Here is a 22,043-nt window from a genome sequence, read left to right as displayed (position 1 = left end):
AACAAAATAAAATTGTAGTTTTATATAAAACAAACCACAGAATTTCCCCAGTTCTCCGTTTCAGAAAAACTTAGCACAGCATATAAAATTCATCTTCAGCATAGCCCTTTACTTCAGTGGAAGACTCAGCCCCTGGTGCCTGCTGCAGTTGCAGGGCTTGGTAGCACGCTTTGAGCGTCTGTTTGGGTAGTGGGTGAGCTCTACCTACGCTTCTCCGTTTTAAAAAGTTGTTGGTGTATTTGATGAACTTCATCCTTAGTTTAAAATGTGGTCTAAGCACTTTGGCATCAATAGTTTGCTTGTGTTTTGATTGTTATGAAGAGTCAGAGGTACAGAGAGTGAGAGAAAGTTGTGTGTCTGGGCAGCCTGGGTGGCATATATGCTCTCTGACTCTGCATGCTAATTTCTCTAAAATGAATAAAATGGACAAGACATTTGATTATGGGGATTTCTGTTTAATCTGCTTGTTAAACTTGGTATGTGAAATGAAGCTCACTGTAGAGGCGGGTTATCCGTTCACTGGAGGAGATCAGCGTCCACTGGAAGTGAGAGGAGAGAGGGACATGCTGAGTATGTCAGTGCATGGTAATGGGCTCTGGCTGAGGAAGGGCAGGCTTCCCGCAGTCTCACTGTGTGTAAATCTTCACGAGATGCTTGTTAAATTTGAAACGCTATGCTCAAATGCCAGTAAAGATCTCGTTAAGCTTCTGGTAGCTATCAAACTCACTGATAAGGCTAAACCAGTGATGGAGTAGTTTGTAATTTTTCATTTCACAAGTATTGAAATAATCGGGCACATAAGCATAGAGCCAAATATGTCTTTATGATCAGAACGCTGAACTGAATGGATTTGTAGCTTTAGGTAAAATTATTAAGCTGCTTGTTCGTTTTCTGATTCTAAGAAAAAGCAGAACCAGGCTGCTGGAAAGTGAGCCCTGGGGAAAACACAAGTTACCTTTTTTTGTCAGTCCATTTTATCTGCAAACAGCCCAACAGCAGAGTAATTATCTTATGCAATTCTTCATCAGGTACTTGCACAATGAGCACTGTGCTGTCTGTGGGGTAAGTCATCGCTCTCCGGTGTGAGGCAGTCAGGAATCACACCTAACTCTGGTGACTGTGCAAATCCCTGAAAAAGAAGAAGCATATATTACTCTTGAGGAATTACCTATCTAAATCAGATATTTGCAAACAAATAGATGAAACCACCCAATGATGAGTTCTTGCGCTGCATTGGTGCACTTCTGAATCAGACTTTCCATCCCAGGGTAAGAGAGATGTCTCAGGGTAGGCTTGCATTTTCATTAAGTCTTTCCACAGGCCAGGGGAAGTGGAGGGAGGCTGTTGACAAAGGGTGTGCTTGGGGACCTAGAAAGGGCTGTAGACCATTCCTCATGAGACAGGCTCCTTCCTTTTTGTGGCTGGCGGGTGAGCCTGTCTGAAGAGTGCCCTGTGTGCAGGACTTGTCTTCACGGGGCATCCAGGAGCACTAGGAGAAAGCTGGAGGAAGTTCTGATGATGGCTGTGCTCAGTTTACGTGTTTGGCCTCCAAAATAGGCCTGTTGCATAGGAAAAGGATTATGGTTCTTCTCACAAAGGCAATACAGGCATATGCTTCGTAGTCAGGAGCTGTGAAAGCCATTTGTCACACAGCAAGGGTCTCCTGTGGTATTGCAGTTCTCTGCTGATCCCTGCACATGATGAACTGACCTGATAAAGTCTTTAGCTAGTGCTCCTTTAACAACTAATGGCTTATATTTCATTTTGGAGTTCTTGGTTTTATTCCCAGTGCAGCAGGTATACTGCAAGCTCATGAACTTAATGCGCACATAGTGTTTATGGCTTCAGACTGATAGCGTGTCTTGTGAAAACGTTTACTTTGAAAAGTGTTTGATGCTTATTCATGTGGCAGTGCAGTTGTTTCAGTTTATCAAACAAATGCTGCTGCTGTTCTCGGAGCCTGTTATTTCCCAGTAGACTCGGTGGCTCCTCCAGAGCCTTCGCAGTCTGTCATGGAAATGCACAGCTCAGGACACGCCATGAAAGCCCTCCTCAGAAGCAGTTACTGTGTGTAGTCGGATGCTTTAGAATGTTTACTATTTCGAGCCACTTTGGAGTTTAAAAATCAAGGTAACTCAGTAGCAGTGTATCAACATGCAAGGCATGGATATTTTCTGAATTAAGTTCCAAGTGTTAATGCTTTTCACGTTGCATAAGTCTATTGAAAAAATGCTGAGCTGTATAATGAACTAGCAGCATATTGAACTTTACAGCCTCATGCACTTTGGAGATGGAAAAGCTAACAAAAGGCATCAAAACAGCAAATATCAGTTTCTCACAGATGTAAGCACATATGGTAGTAATACCTTAAATGGTGCAGAGTGAGAGAGAGTACCACACTGTAAGGTGTGTTCACGGTTTCGTTAGTCTCATTTGTAATTCACGTGAAACTGCACTCTGGGATTGGTGCAGTCTGATCCTTGTTAACTTTAATATTGTTTTACGTTAAAATTGCGGTCTGGGTTAAGTAAGGATTAAATCACAGAACCACCATAGTATCTCATCTTGTTTTCCCCAGGGGATTACTCACAGAGAGAAAGTAGCAGAAATGTATATAACAGGCACATGCATATTACCTATCATTTTAGTAATGGGCAATCCTGGGCTTTGCCCCAGACAATGTACCAGCCAGTCTTTTGGCACAGGAGATGTACGTTCTACTTTGTACGGCAGCGTTTGTACTGTTTGCACTTGATGTCCTTTTTCAGACAGAAGAGAAACTGTAACCTTGGAAATTATGCCTCTAGATCTCCTCCTGGGCCATAGTTCAATTTTATTTATCACTGCCTGGTTAACCAAATAGTTTTGGGACATATAATGTCTAGGATGATGGAATATTATGACATAATTTCAACTTTTATTTTAAAGCTTTGGAGTATCCAAACCTTGATGTCTCAGAGTCAACTAGAGACTACTGGGTGATAACAGGTACTTTTTAATCACCTTCCCTCCTCCATGCACTTCAGATAATAATTTTTAGTGCTCGATTATATAAACACATCGGCACAGTAATTTTACACAGAAATAAGTGGCTGCCCACTGAGCCTGCCTGTTGCATTCAACTGGGCAAATGTATTTAAAGTTACTCTGGGGCATAACTGTGATTTGTCATCTTGAACAGAGATGTCTCCTGCGTCCAGCACTCACCTCAGAATTTATGCCACTTTGGTTTAAGCACTTCTGAGAGCAGCATTATCTTCTCAGAGTTTAAAAACACAAATAGGTTTCTCTCTCTCTTTTTTCTCCATCCCCCCCTGCCCCCACCTTTTTTTTTCCCGTTTTCCCTGGGACTTGGATCTAAATCTGAAATCAAAAGAGGCTTGTAGACATAACCCAGGCAGAAAGGTGATCTGTTAAACCGAAGAAGTTTGTTATGATTTGCTGACTGTCTGGGTCCAGAAATTTTTGCATCTTCCACCTGAAGCATTAAGCACATAACTTTCTGTTGGTGGAAAAGAAGGTGCAGAGAATGCTATTAGGCTTCAAAATACTTGTTTTATCACAGTCATTTCACTGGTATCACATTCTGATTCATGATCATTTTGCCTTTAGAAGTGATACCTGGGCAAGAAAGAGACCCTTTCCCCTAGACATCTTTGAGTGAGTAGATGCCGAAGCCTTTCTAGTTGGTGTGTCTGTAGCTGGTATTGTTTGATGCTCAGGAGAACAAGAGAAAAGGAGCCTGACATGAAATGGATTAAATTACACACTTTGCTTCCAAAAGCAGGTGTGTTTTGGTACTCGTTATATCTATTCATAATTTTGAGATAAAAAATAAGTTTGTGCAGAGATTATGATCCTCTGAAGGGAGTGGTAAGGCTCTTCCCCATCTGGACCCCATGAACCTGATACTTTGTGCACTTACTGCAATGGAGTATTGTTGATATTACAATGGAAATGCTGTTTTCAAAAAAAATCATGATGGTCCCAAAAAAATTTTTTTTAAATAATATTGAAAAATCATACATTTGTGTGAATTAAATTAGCATACCATATCATTTATTGAACTTTATATAAATTCACTGTCTTTTAAATTTTACATTAATTTTTACTTAGGAAGTGTTTATTCAGTTTTCAGTGCTCTCAATCATATAGTGTTTTGTTTCAAACTGAGTTGTACAAAATTCTAACTTCAGATTTCAAAACTGCTGGACGAAAAACTGTTGTTTAATTAACAGGAGCATCTGGCAATAAGGATTAAAAACTGGCAGCTCTCCAATAGGTTTTCATTTACTTTTCATGTTGAAGAGCATAGATTAGGTACTTCTCAGAGCTGTTTTGGTAAACTGAAGGCCTAAGAAAGTTTTTGTAGGATTTTATTCTCTGAAACATCGTTGACATTATCTGAGAAGAACAGTGCAGAGGCTGAAACACATTATATCCCCATTGGGAATTACTGAGGGGGTGTAACAGCATCCAGTTATTTTTCTTCTAAGCTAGTTAGTACACCTCTGTCCCAAAGTGCCCTGCAGACCATGTGTTACTTAATCTGTCCATGTAAAATGTGCTGATATGTGATTTTTCTCCATTCCCACAGTCATTCAAGGGGTCGATATCGCATTACTGGGACTGAACAATCAGAGCTTTGCAAGATTAATGGAGCAGCGTTTGGCCCCGCTGTTTATGATGTCCCATCAGCAAGGAAGACGATTCAAACGTGCCACTACCGTGGGCAGCTACACTGTGCAGGTGGTCAATGTGACATCGGTTGTGCCTAGATATGTGCTGAAAAAAAGGGCTTTGTTTGCATGTGTACTGCCTCAGTTTGTGTGAAAAACTGTTCAACTGGGTTGATTTCCTGTATTTTTTTCATGAATACCAAAGCAGCGAGTGCAATATGGATGGCATTACTAATGGGTTTCTTTTTCTGCAGTCAGCCATGTTTGCATGCCTCTCGTCTCCTAGAAACTGTCATTAGTTAATCAGTGTTAATAAACATTTTCTCTTTGATTGCTATGAGGATTGGTACAAAGTACATATTTTAGTGTAAAGTCTCGTATTCAGCATAATGAAGAGTTCCAGGCTTTTGTTCTTAAATGAAAAAAAAAAAGTTTCCTAGGTCTTCCTTTCCTAGGTAACTCAATAAAGCTAGAACTTTTTTTCTTTTTGTTGGAAAAAAATAAGAAGTATGAAGCAGTCTTTATACAGGGTTAGTCATCAAATCATGTGGTCACAGATCACATTATAAAATAGAGATTTCAGTCCTGAGTAATTTATTAATCATCTTTCTCTTATTTAGCAACATTTCCCATTCAGTTTTTTTAAATGATCTTATTTTGTTTCTCAGTTATTTAGCCAACTGATGCTGGTTGTCGGGGATTCAAAGAGGATCTGTCTTCAAAAATTGCATGACAAGTTACTGCTTTTTTTTTTAATTACATGATGTTTTTCAAGAATTGCTTGTTGTGAGCTATAAAAACAAATTACGACTTTTCTCGTTTGCCCACAATTCTGTGTGTTTTCCCACTGAAAGAATTTTAAAAAAAGGAACATGTTTTTACTTGCCAAAAGTGTGAACCTTTGTAAAATTTTCCATGAAAACATGACATATTTTAGACCATAACATAATGGAGAACCACAAAACTCCTTTTTCCTCTCATCATTGGAGGGTGTTTGACACTTCCTCTACTCTCAGGAAAGACAGAGGTACAATGTAAAAATTCTGCTGGTGTTCTGCAGAATAAAATGGAAAAAGCATGGTTCTCTTTATTGTCAGCCTGGGATCAAAAATAGTAAATATAGAAGTAAAATGTGAAGGAATTTTTCAACTGCAATATGCCAGAAAAGTATAATTTTCAATCTTAGGACAGATTTTAAGAATTCCCTCTTCAGAGAGGACTGTAATGTCCAAACGTTTGATCCTTTCCTCCTTTTTACTGCATGCTTTTCTTAGTATAGGGTTTTACTTTAGGATTATGTTTAAAAAAACTTTAAGGCGGCAGTCAGTCCTCACTAATCTTAATAGCTTAGGCTATGGAAAGGAGAAGCCCTGATCCTATGAGAATATTTGCATGGAGCTTATGCTTATATGGGGTCTTGAAGGAGTTCCCTCTGTGCACTGCTTTCAAGTAGCTTCTGGCAGGTTTTGCAATGGTATAATACAAACAGTTTATTTCGCTTTCTCTCTTTTCTTTTTTTTTTTTTTCTTTCTTTTTTTTTTTTTTTTTTTCTTCCCTGAAAGATGGTAAAAATCCAGCGTATTCCAGGACCCAAGGAGCCAGCTGAACTGACATACTATACTTTATACAACGGGAAGCCTTTGCTGGGCACTGCAGCTGCCAAAATTTTGAGTACTGTTGACTCCCAGCGGATGGCCTTGACACTAGGCTATGTTATTCAAGTTCAAGCTGATCGTAAGAGTTCTTTTAAAATTTCTCTGGTTTAGTCCTTTTTTACTTCTTTTTTTTTATTATTTCTTCTTCTTTCTATGTTAAAACACCAGTGTAGGTGTGGGGAGTCTCCATTGATCACAGAGAGAAGTTTCAGCTGCACCTTTCTGAGCAGCTGCTTAAGTCAGGCTGCTCTTTTTTGTATGGAAGACAGACTAATCTTCTATCATCAAAGCTATATACCAACTGTTATGTAGCCAATCACTGTAAACTCTACTGTACAACTAATTTTACACACATACAGTTCTATGAACTGAATAACTTTATGGAACTGCAAAGTCAGAATTAATTCTGATGCTAACGAAACTATGACACCACAAGCTAATGACTGCTGGGGCTAAATTGCTATTCAAATAACTTGGCCCAAAGTAAAATGTGGGGGCTATCAAGATGTCCCTTATTTTTGACTTGTTCAAAATAGTGTAGATTATTTCTATCTCAAAGGTATTATTTTTTTTTAAATAATAATTTTCACCAAGAACTTTGTAAAGTGCACCACATGGTTGTTAAAGATGTTGCTTAGACACAAATCAGAAAAGTGAAGTTGGACAGAACTACTTATGTGTATGGGCAATTTTCAGATTCAAGATATGGTAGCAATCATTCAGAATAATGTGGCCAAAACCAGAATCCATTCTTGAAAAGTAAAGTGTTTTCGAATTTCTCTTTTAAGACTTGCATCTGTTACTGACTGATTGTGGGCACAGGTGTTTTCTTAAAAAAAAAAAAAGTGTTTTTTGATATTGCTGTATAGCTGACCCACAGTCATAAACCTGTGGTGGAGCTTGGAGTGTTTTTTGTGCAGTAACAGCTTAATGTATGAATCGATGCCTTTGGCTAACTGAATCTCTCCACTTTGCCAAGGTATTTATCCAGATAGAATTAAAATTATATAGTGGACCTCTGTACTGGATCTCCTTACTGGCTAAACAGCACATAAAATGGGACTCCCCGGTGCCACTATTTCTGCATGAAGGAGCAGTGATATTGAAATAATTACATGTAATGGTGATAGGAAAAGAAGGAACCACTGTAATAAGTAATTGATGTATCATCCATAAACATATGATTGAGTTAGAAGAATAAAGTATGATATAATTTCCAGAGAATGCACTATATGCCGTACCTGATCCTTGATTTGATCATGGTCTGTTACTGACTTTAGTTGGACTAAAACCAGGCATCTCCATTCCTGCTTCCATAAAGTCTAGTATTTAAATTATGAACGACTTTGTTTTCCATGAGAATATTTCTTTCATGTAATTTTCACTAAAGCAGCTATAGATAGTACATAGCAGTTTCCTAGCTCTTTGTGCAGTTTTGTGATTTATATGGGTATTTAGGTAATTATATGACATCTGCTTATGATCTGCTTTCTACTTCCATGGTCTGATAAGGCAGCCTTGTTCATCTGTAGATTTTCATACAAGTTAAATATGCGCAGGATACTATAAGAAGAGAATATACAGAAATTGAAATCATGACCCCAGGTAACTGAGATTCTGAAGCTAGAGTATTTTAAATGTAGGAGATAGTTCCCTATTTATACCTTATTACAGAAAAAAATCCATTTCTTTCATTTTGGGACACAGTATTTGTAGTCTGTCTTTGTATTCCCAAAGAAAATACTTTGTGTGCACTTCATTTTTACTCATTATAATTTCTGTTACAGCAGAACGAAAAGTTCTGTACCAAAATGTGGTAAGAAAAGATATCTACCCTCAGGAGCTCACAGTCTGGTTAGACAAGACAGGTGAATAACAAAAAATATGGATGTTCCTGTTTTATAAGTAAGGGACTGAGTTATAGCAAAATGGAAGGCTTGCTTCAGAATTCACTGATGTCTTATTGAGTTGAATGAAGCATGGATTGGCTTACTCAAGGTCACATTAGAAGCTGGTAACTGAATTAAAGATGTAAACCAGGATTCCTAAATGTCTGTCCTGTTTGCCATAAGGTCATCATTTCCTCTGCATTCCCTAAAGAGGACAATTATAATTTTTCAGCAATTGTTTGCTTCTCCCACAACAGCAATCTATAACTATAATGACTGTTATCTGATAAAATTCAGATTCTGTTTCCTTCCCCAAACTAAATGTCAAAAGTCAATGATTTAGAACAATGCAAGTCCATTGAAAAGTGAACCCTGAAAGGCTTCAACCTGGCTTTTTGGACAATCTTTAAGCATGCAGTTACTGTTACACTGTGTGCAAGATACGTACCTAATGGTGCTATTCCTGCATCACCCAACAAACTACATTGGCTTTGCAAAAAATTGTAGATCTACAAAGAAAATAGGCTCAAGCTTCAGACAGACTTTCAGTTGGCTTTTGTAACTGCTGCTGAACAAGATGGTACGCGTTTGAAGTCTGATCCTGAAAGATGCTGAGTACCTCTGACAGCTAATAAGCTCAATGACATTTGAAAGCGCCAGTCCCCTAGGAAATGGGAAAGGCTGCTTTACGCTGGTATTCTTACAATTGCCTGTCCATGCCAGCAACCAGTGGCATAGGAAAATAAATAGAGATAGCACGGTGAAGTCCGCAAAGTATTTCACTAAAACAAAATTGAGCATCATAAGGAGATTATCTGGTGTTTTTCCAGAAAGAAAAGAAATGGGAATGTGTCACAGGAGGATCTCTTATGTGTGTACAAGTTGAAGGTTCACACTAAGAGACTTTATTCTGATAAAATGGAATCTAAAAGGTTTTAGCATCACTGCATTTCTGAAATGTACCCTTTTCTGGGTGCCATTATTAATATACCTGCAAGTAGCTCTTTCCAACCTCATCATTTCCCCTCCTTCAGGAATAATGGATTCATTTTCACCTTAACTATGATAAAGTATTTCTAGAGCACAAGAGAAGCATTTTTTTATTGCCCTATTTATATGAATAATAACTACTAGCATGCTTAGCTTCATTGTTTTTGAAAAAACTCTCCAGGTTTACTCTTGCTGAGCCATAAGTCTTTGACACCAAGTACGGACCCCATGTGTATACTTTTAATACATGTGCTACCTTACTATAAGCTGGTTTTGTGTTTGAAAAGTAATTAAGGATGCATTACTTTTCCTTTTTTTTTGTGTTCTGTAAATGAACTATTGGAGTGATATCTAACATGGCATCTAATTTGACTTGGGAGTTGATGGCTGCTTTTGCAGCTGGCTATAACTAAGTAAGAGAAGAGAGCCCAGGGCTTTGTGAATTGAACAGTGTTGCCGATTCATTTCTTTTACTTAAGGAATACAAAGGTATAGCTAGATTACTAACAATCATTTTATAGTAGTTATTATATGGAGACAGTTGAAGACTGTGTTGGAAGCAATTTAAATCTTGCGTTTGTACAGTGAATCTTACCAATGTTGGTTTGCAATTTTCTGTAGCTGTGGTGAAGAACCCCCCAAACAACCTGTGGATCATTGCAGCGGTGCTGGCTCCCATTGCTGTGGTTACAGTTATCATCATCATCATCACAGCGGTTCTGTGCAGAAAGAACAAGAACGACTTCAAACCAGACACCATGATGAACCTGCCTCAGAGAGCTAAAGTGAGTGCCCGATCTCCAGATGCAAGACGTCCGTTTGCTTTCTGAGGTTTTAACTGTGTTTCTCTGCTAGATGTAGTTGAAGGATGTTTGGAATTGAAATGGCTGTTGCTCACAGGTTGAATCTTTGCACTTCTCTGTCCTTGATACCGCCGGTCACAGCAAATACCCTTCTGTTTTACTCAGGACTCATCACTTCCTTTGCAACTCGTCCCTTGCCGCGTAGGTAACAGTGACAGAATAACCGTTACGCAGTGATGTAAGGCACTGAGCCATTAGGGCTGAGTAGGCTTTACTCAGGGCAGTTCTTCCATCATAAAGTTGAGGAAATGGGATATCATGCCTAGGTCTCTTCAGCAGCACGTCTCCCGTAGGACCTCATTCTCAAGCCTATGGCCTGAGCTGCTCCTACCTACTGCGAGTGGCAATGGCTGAAGCTCAGGGCTTTGGCAGCAGTTCAGACCTGGTGGTAACCAAAAGTTTGCCATCCAACTGCTAATTCAGAAAAGACATTCTCTGAATTTTTTCAGACAATTTCTCGCACTGCTATTTTTCTTCTAGATGTTTTGAAGTTTCTAATTTATTTGTGCATATTGTTGATTGGGTTCAAACAATAATATTTTCCTTAAATGTACTAACCCATATCGATTACAAGATGGTTGGTTTTTCTTTTCTAAATCAAATGTCTGTCAGTTTGATTTGCTTTCTCTAAGAGACAAATGTCACAGAATACCGATTTCTCTCTGTAGTGGAAAAAAGTTTGCCTTCTCAATGCTGTTATTAAATGGCACTTAAACAGGGCCACCCAAAGTTAGGAGTTTTTAGCCTACAAAGTGTGTGTGTAAGTCACTTCACCCTTTTAGCTGGCTTTGTTCTTCTCCATTGGCATGGGATTGAAATGATAATTTTTTTCTGTGGTTTCTTCATGCTACAGACAGCAGGACTATTGTGATTTCAGCTCTGTTGCTTCTGCTGAAAAACGTAGATTGGAAGGAGGGTTGAAGGAAGGCATGACGCATATGACAGCTCTTTTCTCCTCATCTTAGGTTAGTTGCAGATGGGTGCAGCTGGTGCCAGTTGGAAAAAGACATTTGTATCAAAAATGATAGAAAAAAGACATTTCCATTTTGATTCCAGTACGCTCTTCTACTTATCTGGTGTTACCAAACTAGTGTTAAGACTAGATCTGCAAAAGTGAAACAAGCAATATCACAAACACAAATTAATACCACTGCAGTGATATCGTGCAACGTCCCACTGAAACCTCTAAAATGCAAATCATGCTTTATTAGGGGCTGTTGCAAATAATATGCACCACTCGATTCTTCTTACATGCACACTTAGTCCCAGCTGAAGAACAAAGTGAGACTAAATTTGTACATCGTTTTGAGCTGGGCATCATTATCGGATGCCTTACAGCTGAAGAAAGGTGCTATTTAAGAGAAAAAGACTGCTGTTTGAAGTTACAGCACAAAAGAAACTTGAAAGTATTTTAATATTCTGTAGTTGTCATTCCAAAAAGTAAGAGAGAGTTGAATTTTTACTTTTCCTAAGAAATCAGGTTTAATCAGTCTGTAAGATACATGGTCAGGTTAAAACCTATTCAGTCAGGTTACGTTTGTATCAGCAGCCAATGTGGTCAGACAAGAGTTGGATCTGCAGAACAAAACAATCAGTGCTGAGCTCCCAGCAGCCCTGCTACACTCGTTTTGGGAGATTTTCCTGCAGACTTGCTCACATTTTCAATTGGAGTGCAGCAGTCCACTTCTAGAGTGCATTTCCCTTTTTTGGGTATATTCTGAGACTCCATAAAATTGAATTTAATTCATTATATATAATAAGTGATGCATTTCAAAATGAAAGCTAAATTGATTTTCGCTTAATTTCACAATGATGGCTCCATCAAAAATGTTCAGCCAGGTCTAGTTTAGGGTATACACTGGTATATGGACCATGGACGATAAATTCTGCAGCGGGATTGGGAATGGACTGGTTTTGTCATTCCTGATTTCAGCATCTTTGCTTAAAATAAGGCTAAGAAACATATTTGGGGAAGATAATGAAATAAGGTAATTTTGAAAAGAACAGCTTTATTTTTATTTTTAATTCCAGCATTAGGGATATCAGGAATAGTGGTAATTACTTGAACTGTAATTGCTACATTTCATGCAGTTTGGCAATACAGATAGCTGATGAGCATGTATCTATATCACATTTAAAATGAATATATTATATTTCATGGCTTTGAAAAGTGCCTGAGACTGCTTGATTAATGCTGAATCTGTTCTGTGGAGTCACAGCAGAGTGATTTTTAGTTTAAGAAGCAGCTTTAATATTTTGTTTCTGTGCGTCTGAGATTTGCTGTTGACTCACTGGAACAATATTTTGATACCTTCTGAATATCAAGCAAGCAGTATAGAGAGGAAAAGAGAATATTATGGGATAACCCACAGCTTTGGATTTCAGCTGGTTTTGTTTTCAGTGGTGCCATTTTATGTGGTCGGATTTCAAAAGTCCTGAACCAAGGGGACTGGCAGAGCGGAGCTGCTTGTTCATCGCTGCAGTCCTGCTGCTGCTGGAGCAGCGGGAGGCTGCAGGTCCCCGCAGAGCAGAGCTGCCTGCCATGTCCCTCCAGAGGCTCCGTCCCGTTGCCAGCGGGATAGGATGCACGAACACAGCACAGAGGGGTAATGAAACATTTAGCGTTAAATATCCTTCTGTAGCCGGGGGAGGTGATGTAACATAACAGCAGGATTGCTGCCCGTGCCTGGTAATTAAGGAATGACTTTTTTGCTGTAACAGACTGAAGGCTAAATAAATGAAGTTTAAAAAATGACCTCTCATATGTAGTGTAGTTCATGGTATCTTTCTCAGGAATTGTGTTGCTGTTCTGAATTGCCTTAGCAGTCAGGGACTTCTGGACTACGTGGCAGGGAAAAGGGACTATTACAATTTTTTTTCAATTAACTCTCCAGTTATAAAATTAAAAGTAGTATAAATTCAAATCAGTGAAATTCTGATTGGAATTTATTTTAATGTTCTTTCAATGCTGTTTTTATTTTGAGATACTGTTTTTGCTTTGAAGTTTTGGATAGATGTTAGTTTTTTACCTCCCTTGCTTTCTAATTCACAGCATGCTTTTTTAAAGGCTGTAATCTGATTTGTCACCTTTCCTTTCTTTTACAGCATGAAAGAATAAGCTTGCAGGTAAACAGAAATAAGATCTGCAGTCTAAGACCTGCAAGCAAAAGCAAATACTGCAGGCCATGAGAAAACAACCACTATCAATTTGATAAAGGGCACGGAAAAAAAAAATTAGAGAAACTGTCTGTGTACATGGGTATATATGTAGAGGGGAGGGGCTGATCATCCTTTTTTCTTTTTTCTTTTCTTTTTTTTTCTTTTTTCTTTAAAATATCAGTGTCTTTTTCATGATCATGACAAGGAAAAAAGTCCCAGAAACAACTCCCTATATTCAATCTGCCTTTTGCTAGGCACTGTAGTTTAATGGTCTCATCATTCATTTATTATTTCAAAAGCAATACTCAAATCCCAGTCCTTCGGTCTTTCTCAGTATTGTGGCCGTATTGGACATCTATGCTTGCAGTGCTTCAGCAGTGCCTGGTCGTGATTTAGTCTTGCCAGTTCCCTTCAGGGGTGGTGAAGCCATCTGCTCCTGTGGGCTTTTACAGAGCAGGGTTCCAAGATCAAATTTTATTTAACGCAATATGTCCGCTGATGAGGATGGCTTTTGCAGCTTTTCCTTTAATGCAGTTTGTTACTAGACATGGTGGTAAGTAGAACTCAGATTAAAATAATCCTTCATTTTCTTCCTTTGGCAGATCTGAGCTGGGACTCTGTGGAGTTCTTTAGTAACTCTCGTGTTCTGCTTCTTCTGTTTTGGAGGGTTTTTTTTATTGCTGTTATTTATTTATTTATTTATTTTAAAAATAAAATATGAAGTGTAAGTTGTAACAGCTTCTACTCTTTCAAAGACATGGAAGGAGAAATAACCGCTTTAATCAGCTGTTCTCTTTTATTACCTTTTTTCCAGAGTATCTAGGAGGATCTAGACTAACATTTAATATGGATAATAAGGTTGAAAAACATTATTTTGGTTAAAAATATTCTTGTCTAGGATGGTGTGAAGTAGTTCTTCCTAGCTGTCCTTCACACAGTTTGTACTTCCCCTTTCTTCATTTCCCCCCTTCGTAGCTAATTTGGTGGCTGCTTTTGTGGTACCCTGCCTTCAGAGGAGGGCAAGCAGAAGGCTCCGTCAGGGGCGATATTGTGATGACTTGCCATGGGGTGGTAATGGTGAACTGGCATTTCTCTGATATGTTGCAAGTTCCTTCGTCGTAATGTGTGGAGATGTCTGCTCTCCCAAATCAGCATTAGCCCAGTTAGTGTCTCCTTAATGCTCTGGAGCTACTTATTAGAGGAATACTGAAGTGCATAAGCACATTAGAAATCATCAGCCTCAGTTCAAACAGGAGATTGGGAATTCGATGTAGATCCCCATAAACAAAAAGCATGTTTTGTTTTATTTTAAAAAAAATAGAAGACGGCTCCATTTTTTTCAGACTGAGATTGCCTATGAAATTTATCTGTATTTATAGCTACAGCCCAGATTTAGTAAAGGACAGAACAAGAGAAAATGTTTTTTCAGAGCTCATCTTTCTTCTGTGCCATCAGCGAAATTTTTTTTTTTTTTATCCAGCTGATTTTCTTCCAGAACTCAAATATTCAATGACAACATGACAGGAACCTGAGAGAGACTATTCAGTTATTAACTGTCTAATTCTGATGTGTTTCCCAAAGTACATTTGAGGGTTAAAATCACCATTGCTCACCTCTGAAGTGCTTTATGGTGCTTTTTTAGAATTCTGTGAATAGTCTTTGTAGTTCAGCAAGAGCACCCTTCCAGTTTTTGGTAAATGAATTCAATTTAGTGTAGCAAGAAATTTTGTTACATGTTTTTTCTAGAGTTGGTGATTAATTTCTTTGAGTGGTTTGTGGGTTTGTTTGTTTGTTTGTTTTTTCCTTTCCTTTCTCCTTCCCCCTGCTCTTTTTTTCCAATAGAAAATGCAGGTTGGGTGGCTTCCCCCCCGCCCTTTTTCCAACAGAAAATGCAGTTTGGAAAGCTAAGTTCTGCTTAAATGCTTTAATTTTTCCATTAAGAGAATCCACCTTTGGTGGCTGCTTTACCCAGAAGGCATGTGTCAGTTCTGCTTGTTCCTTGCAGAGGCAGCAGGGAAAGCCCAGCCGGGCTTCGGGGCAGGAGAGGCTGAGCGCACGGCCCTCGGCTGCCTTGCTGCAAGGCTCTTGCGAATGCCACTTCCCAAGAGAAACAAGTGAAGTCAATAACAACCTTCCCAGCAGGCAACTGGCAAGCCAGGGGAAATATAATTTCACTGATCTGAAAAAGATCCTTTCCTGGAAAATGTTGCCCATGAAACTTTTATGTGTGCCTTTTTTACTTTGTCTTGATTTGGAATAAATTACTCCCACCCTCTTTGGAAAGACAAGATTTTTTTCATAGAGAAAGTTTTCCATTTTCTGTATGGGCTTATTTTTCTCCCTCCTAATTTTTTCTTCCCTATGTTCATTCTTCCATTGTCTGTTAAAGGGATTTCTGGGGGTGTTATAGCAGGGTAAGAAAGGTTAGCCAAGATCAATTTTATACTAACTAATCATGTTTAAAATATGTGGAATGAAGATCTCATCAGAAAATTGCGTTGTTGTGGCATTCACATGGCAATCTACATATTTTTACCTGACACTTATGTAATTAAAGAAGTGAAAGGGTAGTGGAAAATTTTATACTGAAGTGGAAATTTTATATTAACTTGTGACACATGCTGGAAATTTCTTTTTTTCTCTCACTTTTTTTGCAGCCAGTACAAGGCTTTGACTATGCCAAGCAACACTTAGGTCAGCAGGGAGCTGAAGATGAGGTTTTACCTGTAACTCAGGAGACTGTTGTACTTCCACTTCCAGTCAGAGATGCTCCTGCCTCCCAGGAGAGAGAAATTACTCAGGATGGGAGCACCATCAAAACTGCCAAATCCAATGAAACAAGGAAAAGGTACGGACTGGCATGTTTCTGCAGAGGGGGGGAATGGGGTACATGCTGCTGGTTGCTTAGGAAAAACCTGTAAGGTTTGGCACCCAGGCTCTGCGTGTGGCAGATGGTTCCTCCATGATATATTCTTGGCATAACTCTGGTCTGCGCTGGATGTGCAAGATTGCTGCAAAATACAAGATAAAATAAAGTGAAGTCTTCACAGATTTTACATGCATAGAGGAGGTAAACGAGAAGTGGCTCTCATATGCATGCTGGTGTTGTACAAGAGATGAACCCAAATGAAATGGGATCTGGAGCATGAACACTGATCACTTCTCAAATGAACCAAAAGACAGGAGAACTTCAGCCACTCTAAGTTGCTGTAGCTCCACTGACAGACTCTGTCACTCCAGAATTGGACGCAATGTCTTCATTAGCAGAAGGGCAAACCCTAAACATCCACTAAATTATAGAAGACCTCTAGATCCAAAGCATATACAGCAGGACAAAACTTTTGAGAGTGTAAGAATAGACTAGATAACATCAGTGTCGAGGGTAAAGTGTCCTAGGTTTGCAGTTTCTTCACAGTGAGTCTATAGGGTTGCAGGATCACAGATTAGAAGGACTCCAGGAAGCTATCTGGCTCTTCCTCTTCTCCACTGCAGGGTCAAATACACCCCTCGGCTTTATCTACCTTATTTGAAACTCTTCCAGTGGTGGGATGATCACAGCCTCCTCAAGCAGTCTGTTCTTCACTACACTTCCCGTTAGGAAGTTTTACCTCATGTCTACCCTCAATCATCATCAGAATAGCTGAAGGTCATTGTTTCTTGTCTAGATCACCTCAGGCAAGGAAAGCAGATTATCCCTTCATCCTAGCTGTTCTGCATGCTTCAAGTCCATTTTTCCTTGACCTGTGCTCCTTGAAATTAATTTAGAGTGGAAGATCATCAACTTTTTACTGCTGAAGAATGATACTGAAGGGAACAGAGGAAAATAAAACTGTTGGGTAAATAGCCTGAATTATCTAGGTCACTGGCATTACACAGTCCTTGCCTCTTGAAGGGACTTGATAACATAAAAGAAGACTATCTGGCTAGTGCAGAGAAAATCTGTAAAAAATCAGATCTTCATAGTTGAATCACCTCATCTTGTATTTCTCAATGCACAATGATACCATACTCTTTTGGAGCAATGGAAAAGCTGGGAAAACTCAGCATAGTATTGCTGTACGCTGTGACAGGGACGCACTGGAGCCATCTGCAGCCGCGGGAGGTGCCGCACTGGAAGGTGTCAGCCTGCGTGGTGCGGGGCTGGAGGACCCGGTGCTGCTGCTTTTCGTGGGGGGCAGACCTCCCCATTGGTCATAAGCTGAGGTTTTCCCTACAGAAAAATGGAAACGGAAGGATCCTGAGCTGGTGTGTGGTTCGGCATACTTCTCTGGCTGTATGGTAAATCACCTGGAATAAGGAGAGAGCTGTCTGCAGGGAGTACTGATAGAGAAGAGTAAGCCAGCTGGGAACTTCCCTGGTTCCTGTGATTGCTGGGTTTGGGTGTAAACTGTTATTATGCCCTTTAATGTCAGCAATGTGTTGTTCACACCATAAATCACTCAAACTATGAGAGTCAGGTTATATAGTCCATGTGAACCAAACAGCACTTGTCCCTTTTGAAGTCTTCCGTCCTCTGATGAAATGGCAAATGGAAGATGACCATGACACTGGCTGTGGTTGCTGGTGCTGGGCCACCACAGGTCAAGTCTTTGCAGAAACTGTTTTATAAAATGTTTTGAAGCCTCTCCAAAGCCATGTGTAAATACACACAAAAATGTAAACCAGCCCTATTAATTAATCCTCTAATAAAAGTGATTAAGCACTTCACTCAGTCCTTTGAATCAGCACAGAAATCCCCCTCTACTTAATCTGCACAACTTTAAACAAACATCGGTAAGCAAATTGATCCAGGAATTCACAGGAAAGTTATTCTCGTTATAAAATGTGCTGAACCTTGGTGCCTTTCTGAGCAAGTAACTAAGAGTTAGTTTTCCCTCCTTCAGGGTGATTACTTGAGTAAGTGAGAACATGCAGAATTTTAGTCTTTTTTCATTCCCAGGAGCTGTGTCTGGGGGATGGAATTTAATGGCTTCTGAAGATGAAGAAATATTTCTTGACCTTTATGTATTTGCTCTTTCATCCAGGCTACTTTGCAGCCTGGAAAGGTCAATTTAAATCAGACTGCCATGAAGTGGCTGGTAACTGATCAGAATATCTTCTCTGATATTACCACTGAAGGGAACTTCACAGTTAATAGTACGATGGCCACTTAAAAAGGATGAATATTTAGATTAGTGGCAGCGGAAATCATTGTGCAAGCTATCCATGCTCGCTGCTTTTCCTTGTTCCCAAGTGGAGCAGATTTTCTTCAGGTGTTGGTCTGTCCCTAGATGAATATTTTTTACTGGGCTGGGATTACTCATTAGCAGTGACAGACCGGTTTATAGGGGAGAAATGCTACTTCTCAAGAATATGTATTCTCAATAGAATTTCACAAGAAAATCCTCAGGCTGGGCTGGGCTGAGCTGAGCTGGGTTGCATGCTAAGTTCTCCTAAAGCCCTGTAGCTGGAAAGAGGCTTTCTCAAATTATATATATTTCCACCTAGGCTATCTTCAAAATAGTCCTTAAGAATTTCTTTTCTCATACTTGTCCCTTCCCATTCTGACCGCAGTAAATGCTCTCTATTTACACCAGAAAGGGCAGGCAGAACTGGAGGTAAATGAACGTTTCAAGCTGGCAATATAGTATTGGCAATAATTTACAGGATGATTTTTACAGTTGTTTTGCTTTAGTACTACTTTCAGGATATAAAGCCATTGTGACAGCAATAGAACTCATGAAAGTCCTTGTGACTCAGTCCATTTTTTTTTCTCCGATGCAACCTCTTTATGTTATCCTGTTGTTGGCCATGACAATTCAGAGTGATAAATTGCAGATAGGTGCATGAAACTATACAGGTCCTGTAGATAGTTTTCATTCCCGTTGTGGCAAGTGTCGTGTAGAAACAATGTGATGCTGTGTTTGGATTTGCAGTACCACCAAATTTAACATTTCCTACTTTAGCCTGCTTTTCCCAACTTGTGCATTAGGATTTGAGTAATTTACCCACCCTAAAAAGAAGAGCTTGCTCCCAGTGCAGCCCGGAGTTACGCTGCTCGTTTCTGTTCTTGTTGCTCATCAGGACTGACCACTCCCGCTGGTTCTGCTCTGCCCTCCCTCCTTGCCCTCTGCAGGGACCAGTTTCAGGGCAAGGGTATGCAATGGCTGAGTAAAACAAGTGTTTTCTTAGGAGTTTCAGGAAATAATGGTGCTGGCTAAACCATGTTATGTGGAAAAAAGGAGAATTTTCTTACCACATTGTGTATCCGTATATGTAAAGTGAGTGAATTTTGCATTGTGGCTGACAAAATAGCTGAGTGTAAATGCAGGCTAAATAATAAAGCAATTATTTTAGCCATATATACATAAACAAAGGTCTGCTTTATTTTAGCTGTATAAATGACTACTGATAACAGGATTTTTTTTTTTGTCCTCTGCAGTGCAGCTTCTATCATTGTGGGGGTTGTGCATGAGAAGTGTTTGCTTTCGGTGCCACTAAGATGCCTATCAGCCCTGAGATAATTGAGAAGTCGTGTTCCCCTACCATCGCTCTGTTCCTGCCTTTACTGTGTTTCTGTGTGTAGTTTATATTCTGTCTCCTTTTGGTACAAAATCGGACTTGAAAACTCAGTGATGCAAACTGTGCGAATGAAATAACCTTGAAATGAGGTTTATAAGGAAGAACTCACAGCCTCCCTTGTTGCTATGGTTACTTGCAGCCGGTCCCCGAGTCAGAACGGCTCCATCATCAGCAACGGGTCGGGAAAGCCCAGCTCCGGCCGGAGCTCCCTCCAGAAAGTAATGGCGCCGCAAAAAGTGACAAAAGACGAAGGAAGGAAAAGAAATGGTGAGAAGTGTTTCTTGATGAAAGCTGCTTGCAGTCGCCCCTGTAGCTGTACCCACGCAGGCATTAGCTATGTTGAAACCATCTTCCTATACCTTCAGCAGTACTTCAGCATTTTCTGTTCATAGCTCTTTGTTTTTTTTTTTTTTTTTTTCCCCTTTACTGCTATCACTATTTCTCAACCTCACACAAAACAGTATGGTGTTTATTCTTTATGTGTGGGCCTTTGCAAGTTTTTCTTTCTTTTTTTTTTTTTTTTTTTAATTTAAATACCAGTAAACTAATGAAGACATGATGCTGTGTAGTAGGTGGACAGGGTTTACAGCTTTTTTTCTGTGTAGAGCCCTAAGATATTAATTTCCATTACTGCTGTTGCTGGGCTGGCCCAGATCTGATGAAGATGAATTAATTAGGTAAAAATTAATTTGAGAAAGTGTGAGACGTCCAGAGCTTTAACTTTCCATATCTTATCATCCTCATCACACCTTTTTGTTATTAACACTTACTGACAGCTTTTCCTGATGCACCTAGGATATTATGCTGGAGGTTTTTTACAAGCCCTTGGTTGATGATGGTGACCTTGTGACTTGAGATGTATCAGGAACATCTGATGAGAGCAGAATGCAATCCCCTTTCTTCCTTGCTTTGCTTTTGTCTGTCTCTCTGCTTATTTCTCCTGAGTTACAGCTTTGCTTCCATAGCTATATTTTCCGTATGAATAGAAAACACTGTGGTTGAACCAACTGATCATTTCCCTCTAAAGGGAGGGAATTAAACTGGATGTGGTCTCATCAGATTCCGTCATGAACACAAGTCTGTAATTCTTTGTTAAAAATATAAGCGTGGAAAGGAGGATTCGGATAAAGAGAAAATTTTAGTGTAGATCTCTTCTTTCTCTAGTAAATCACCCGAGTAACCTCTGTGGAGGTGATCCTGGTATCAAATCATATCATCCCTTAATGATCATTATGCCTAATACTAAAGTGTCACGCAAAGGCTTTGTTGCTGTAGCAGTTATACAGTGCAAAGTAGAGACAGACATATAGTGCTAGAGATGGCCTTTGCTCTGTACAGCAAAATCATACTGCGTTTTTTAAGTGTCCTCTGTTCTTTCCATACACGTACCATAGAGCATTGCATCTTGTGGGGACTGTATAATTGATACAACTGTAGTACTCTGTTTTTAAATCAGCTTCACTGAGATTTATGCACATTTGCACATTCACACAGAGAAGTGAAGTTGTTAATTTTCTTTTGTTACATGTTTGTCACCTGTACTGCTTTCTTCTGACAGACCTGTGACTTTACTGATTACTCCAGACCTGTAATAATAAGTCTTCTGACTCGTCTTTCTCAAAGAGATCAAAAGAAATTTATTTTTTTTTTCTTTCCATAGACAGCATAACAATATTTCATGGTTCTAAGTTGCAAGGGTTGTAATTATTTTTTTCACTGTTTCAAATGTAGCTCATTTTACATGACAACAACATTTATGGTTTCCAGTGTTAAAAGCTGTAATTTATGCTGGGTTTTTTCTTCCCTACCCAGGAAAGCCAATATTCAAACCCAGTGTCAGGTGATGTTTACATGTGTAGGCAAAATGACTTAGTGAAGGTATTTTCTTGTTTGTTTGTTAGGTTTTAAATCTTCAAAGAAAATTGGTAAGAACTTCTAGGTTCTTTGTTAAAGAATTGACTAACACCTAACATCCTCTCTTCTGATCTGGACTGTAGTACATTTCTAGAACATATATATACTACGTAAAGAAACCTTTCAATGTAGTATAAGGGAATACTGACCCTTCATTTTAAATCTTAATTTCATTATAATTCTAGCTTCAACTTTATTTGATAACAATAACTAGGTACTTTTCAAATTATGTGGAAAACTAATAACTCCTTTATTTACATGTTTATTTTACCTTCTCTCTTCTGTCTTCTGAAAAAAAACCTGACTAATGTTGTTGTTTAATATGGTCAAGGT

The 22,043-nt window shown here is 39.2% G+C and overlaps 1 protein-coding gene across 1 annotated transcript in view; it reads left to right on the top strand.

The window, feature by feature from the left end:
• The window catches only part of KIAA1549L (KIAA1549 like), a gene marked incomplete at both ends in the record, with an annotated part of 134,512 nt that overhangs the window by 73,499 nt on the left and 38,970 nt on the right, over positions 1–22,043 (top strand). The window contains 6 exons of the mRNA XM_082317353.1: positions 2,929–2,988; positions 4,598–4,749; positions 6,242–6,413; positions 9,835–9,998; positions 15,893–16,083; positions 19,936–20,063. Of these exons, the coding sequence (XP_082173479.1) occupies positions 2,929–2,988; positions 4,598–4,749; positions 6,242–6,413; positions 9,835–9,998; positions 15,893–16,083; positions 19,936–20,063 (867 nt within the window). The remainder of the gene's footprint in view (positions 1–2,928; positions 2,989–4,597; positions 4,750–6,241; positions 6,414–9,834; positions 9,999–15,892; positions 16,084–19,935; positions 20,064–22,043) is intronic.

Source organism: Platalea leucorodia (assembly GCF_965183815.1).
Source record: "Platalea leucorodia genome assembly, chromosome: 7".
Taxonomy (NCBI): domain Eukaryota; kingdom Metazoa; phylum Chordata; class Aves; order Pelecaniformes; family Threskiornithidae; genus Platalea; species Platalea leucorodia.
This window is presented reverse-complemented; position numbering and strand designations above follow the sequence as displayed.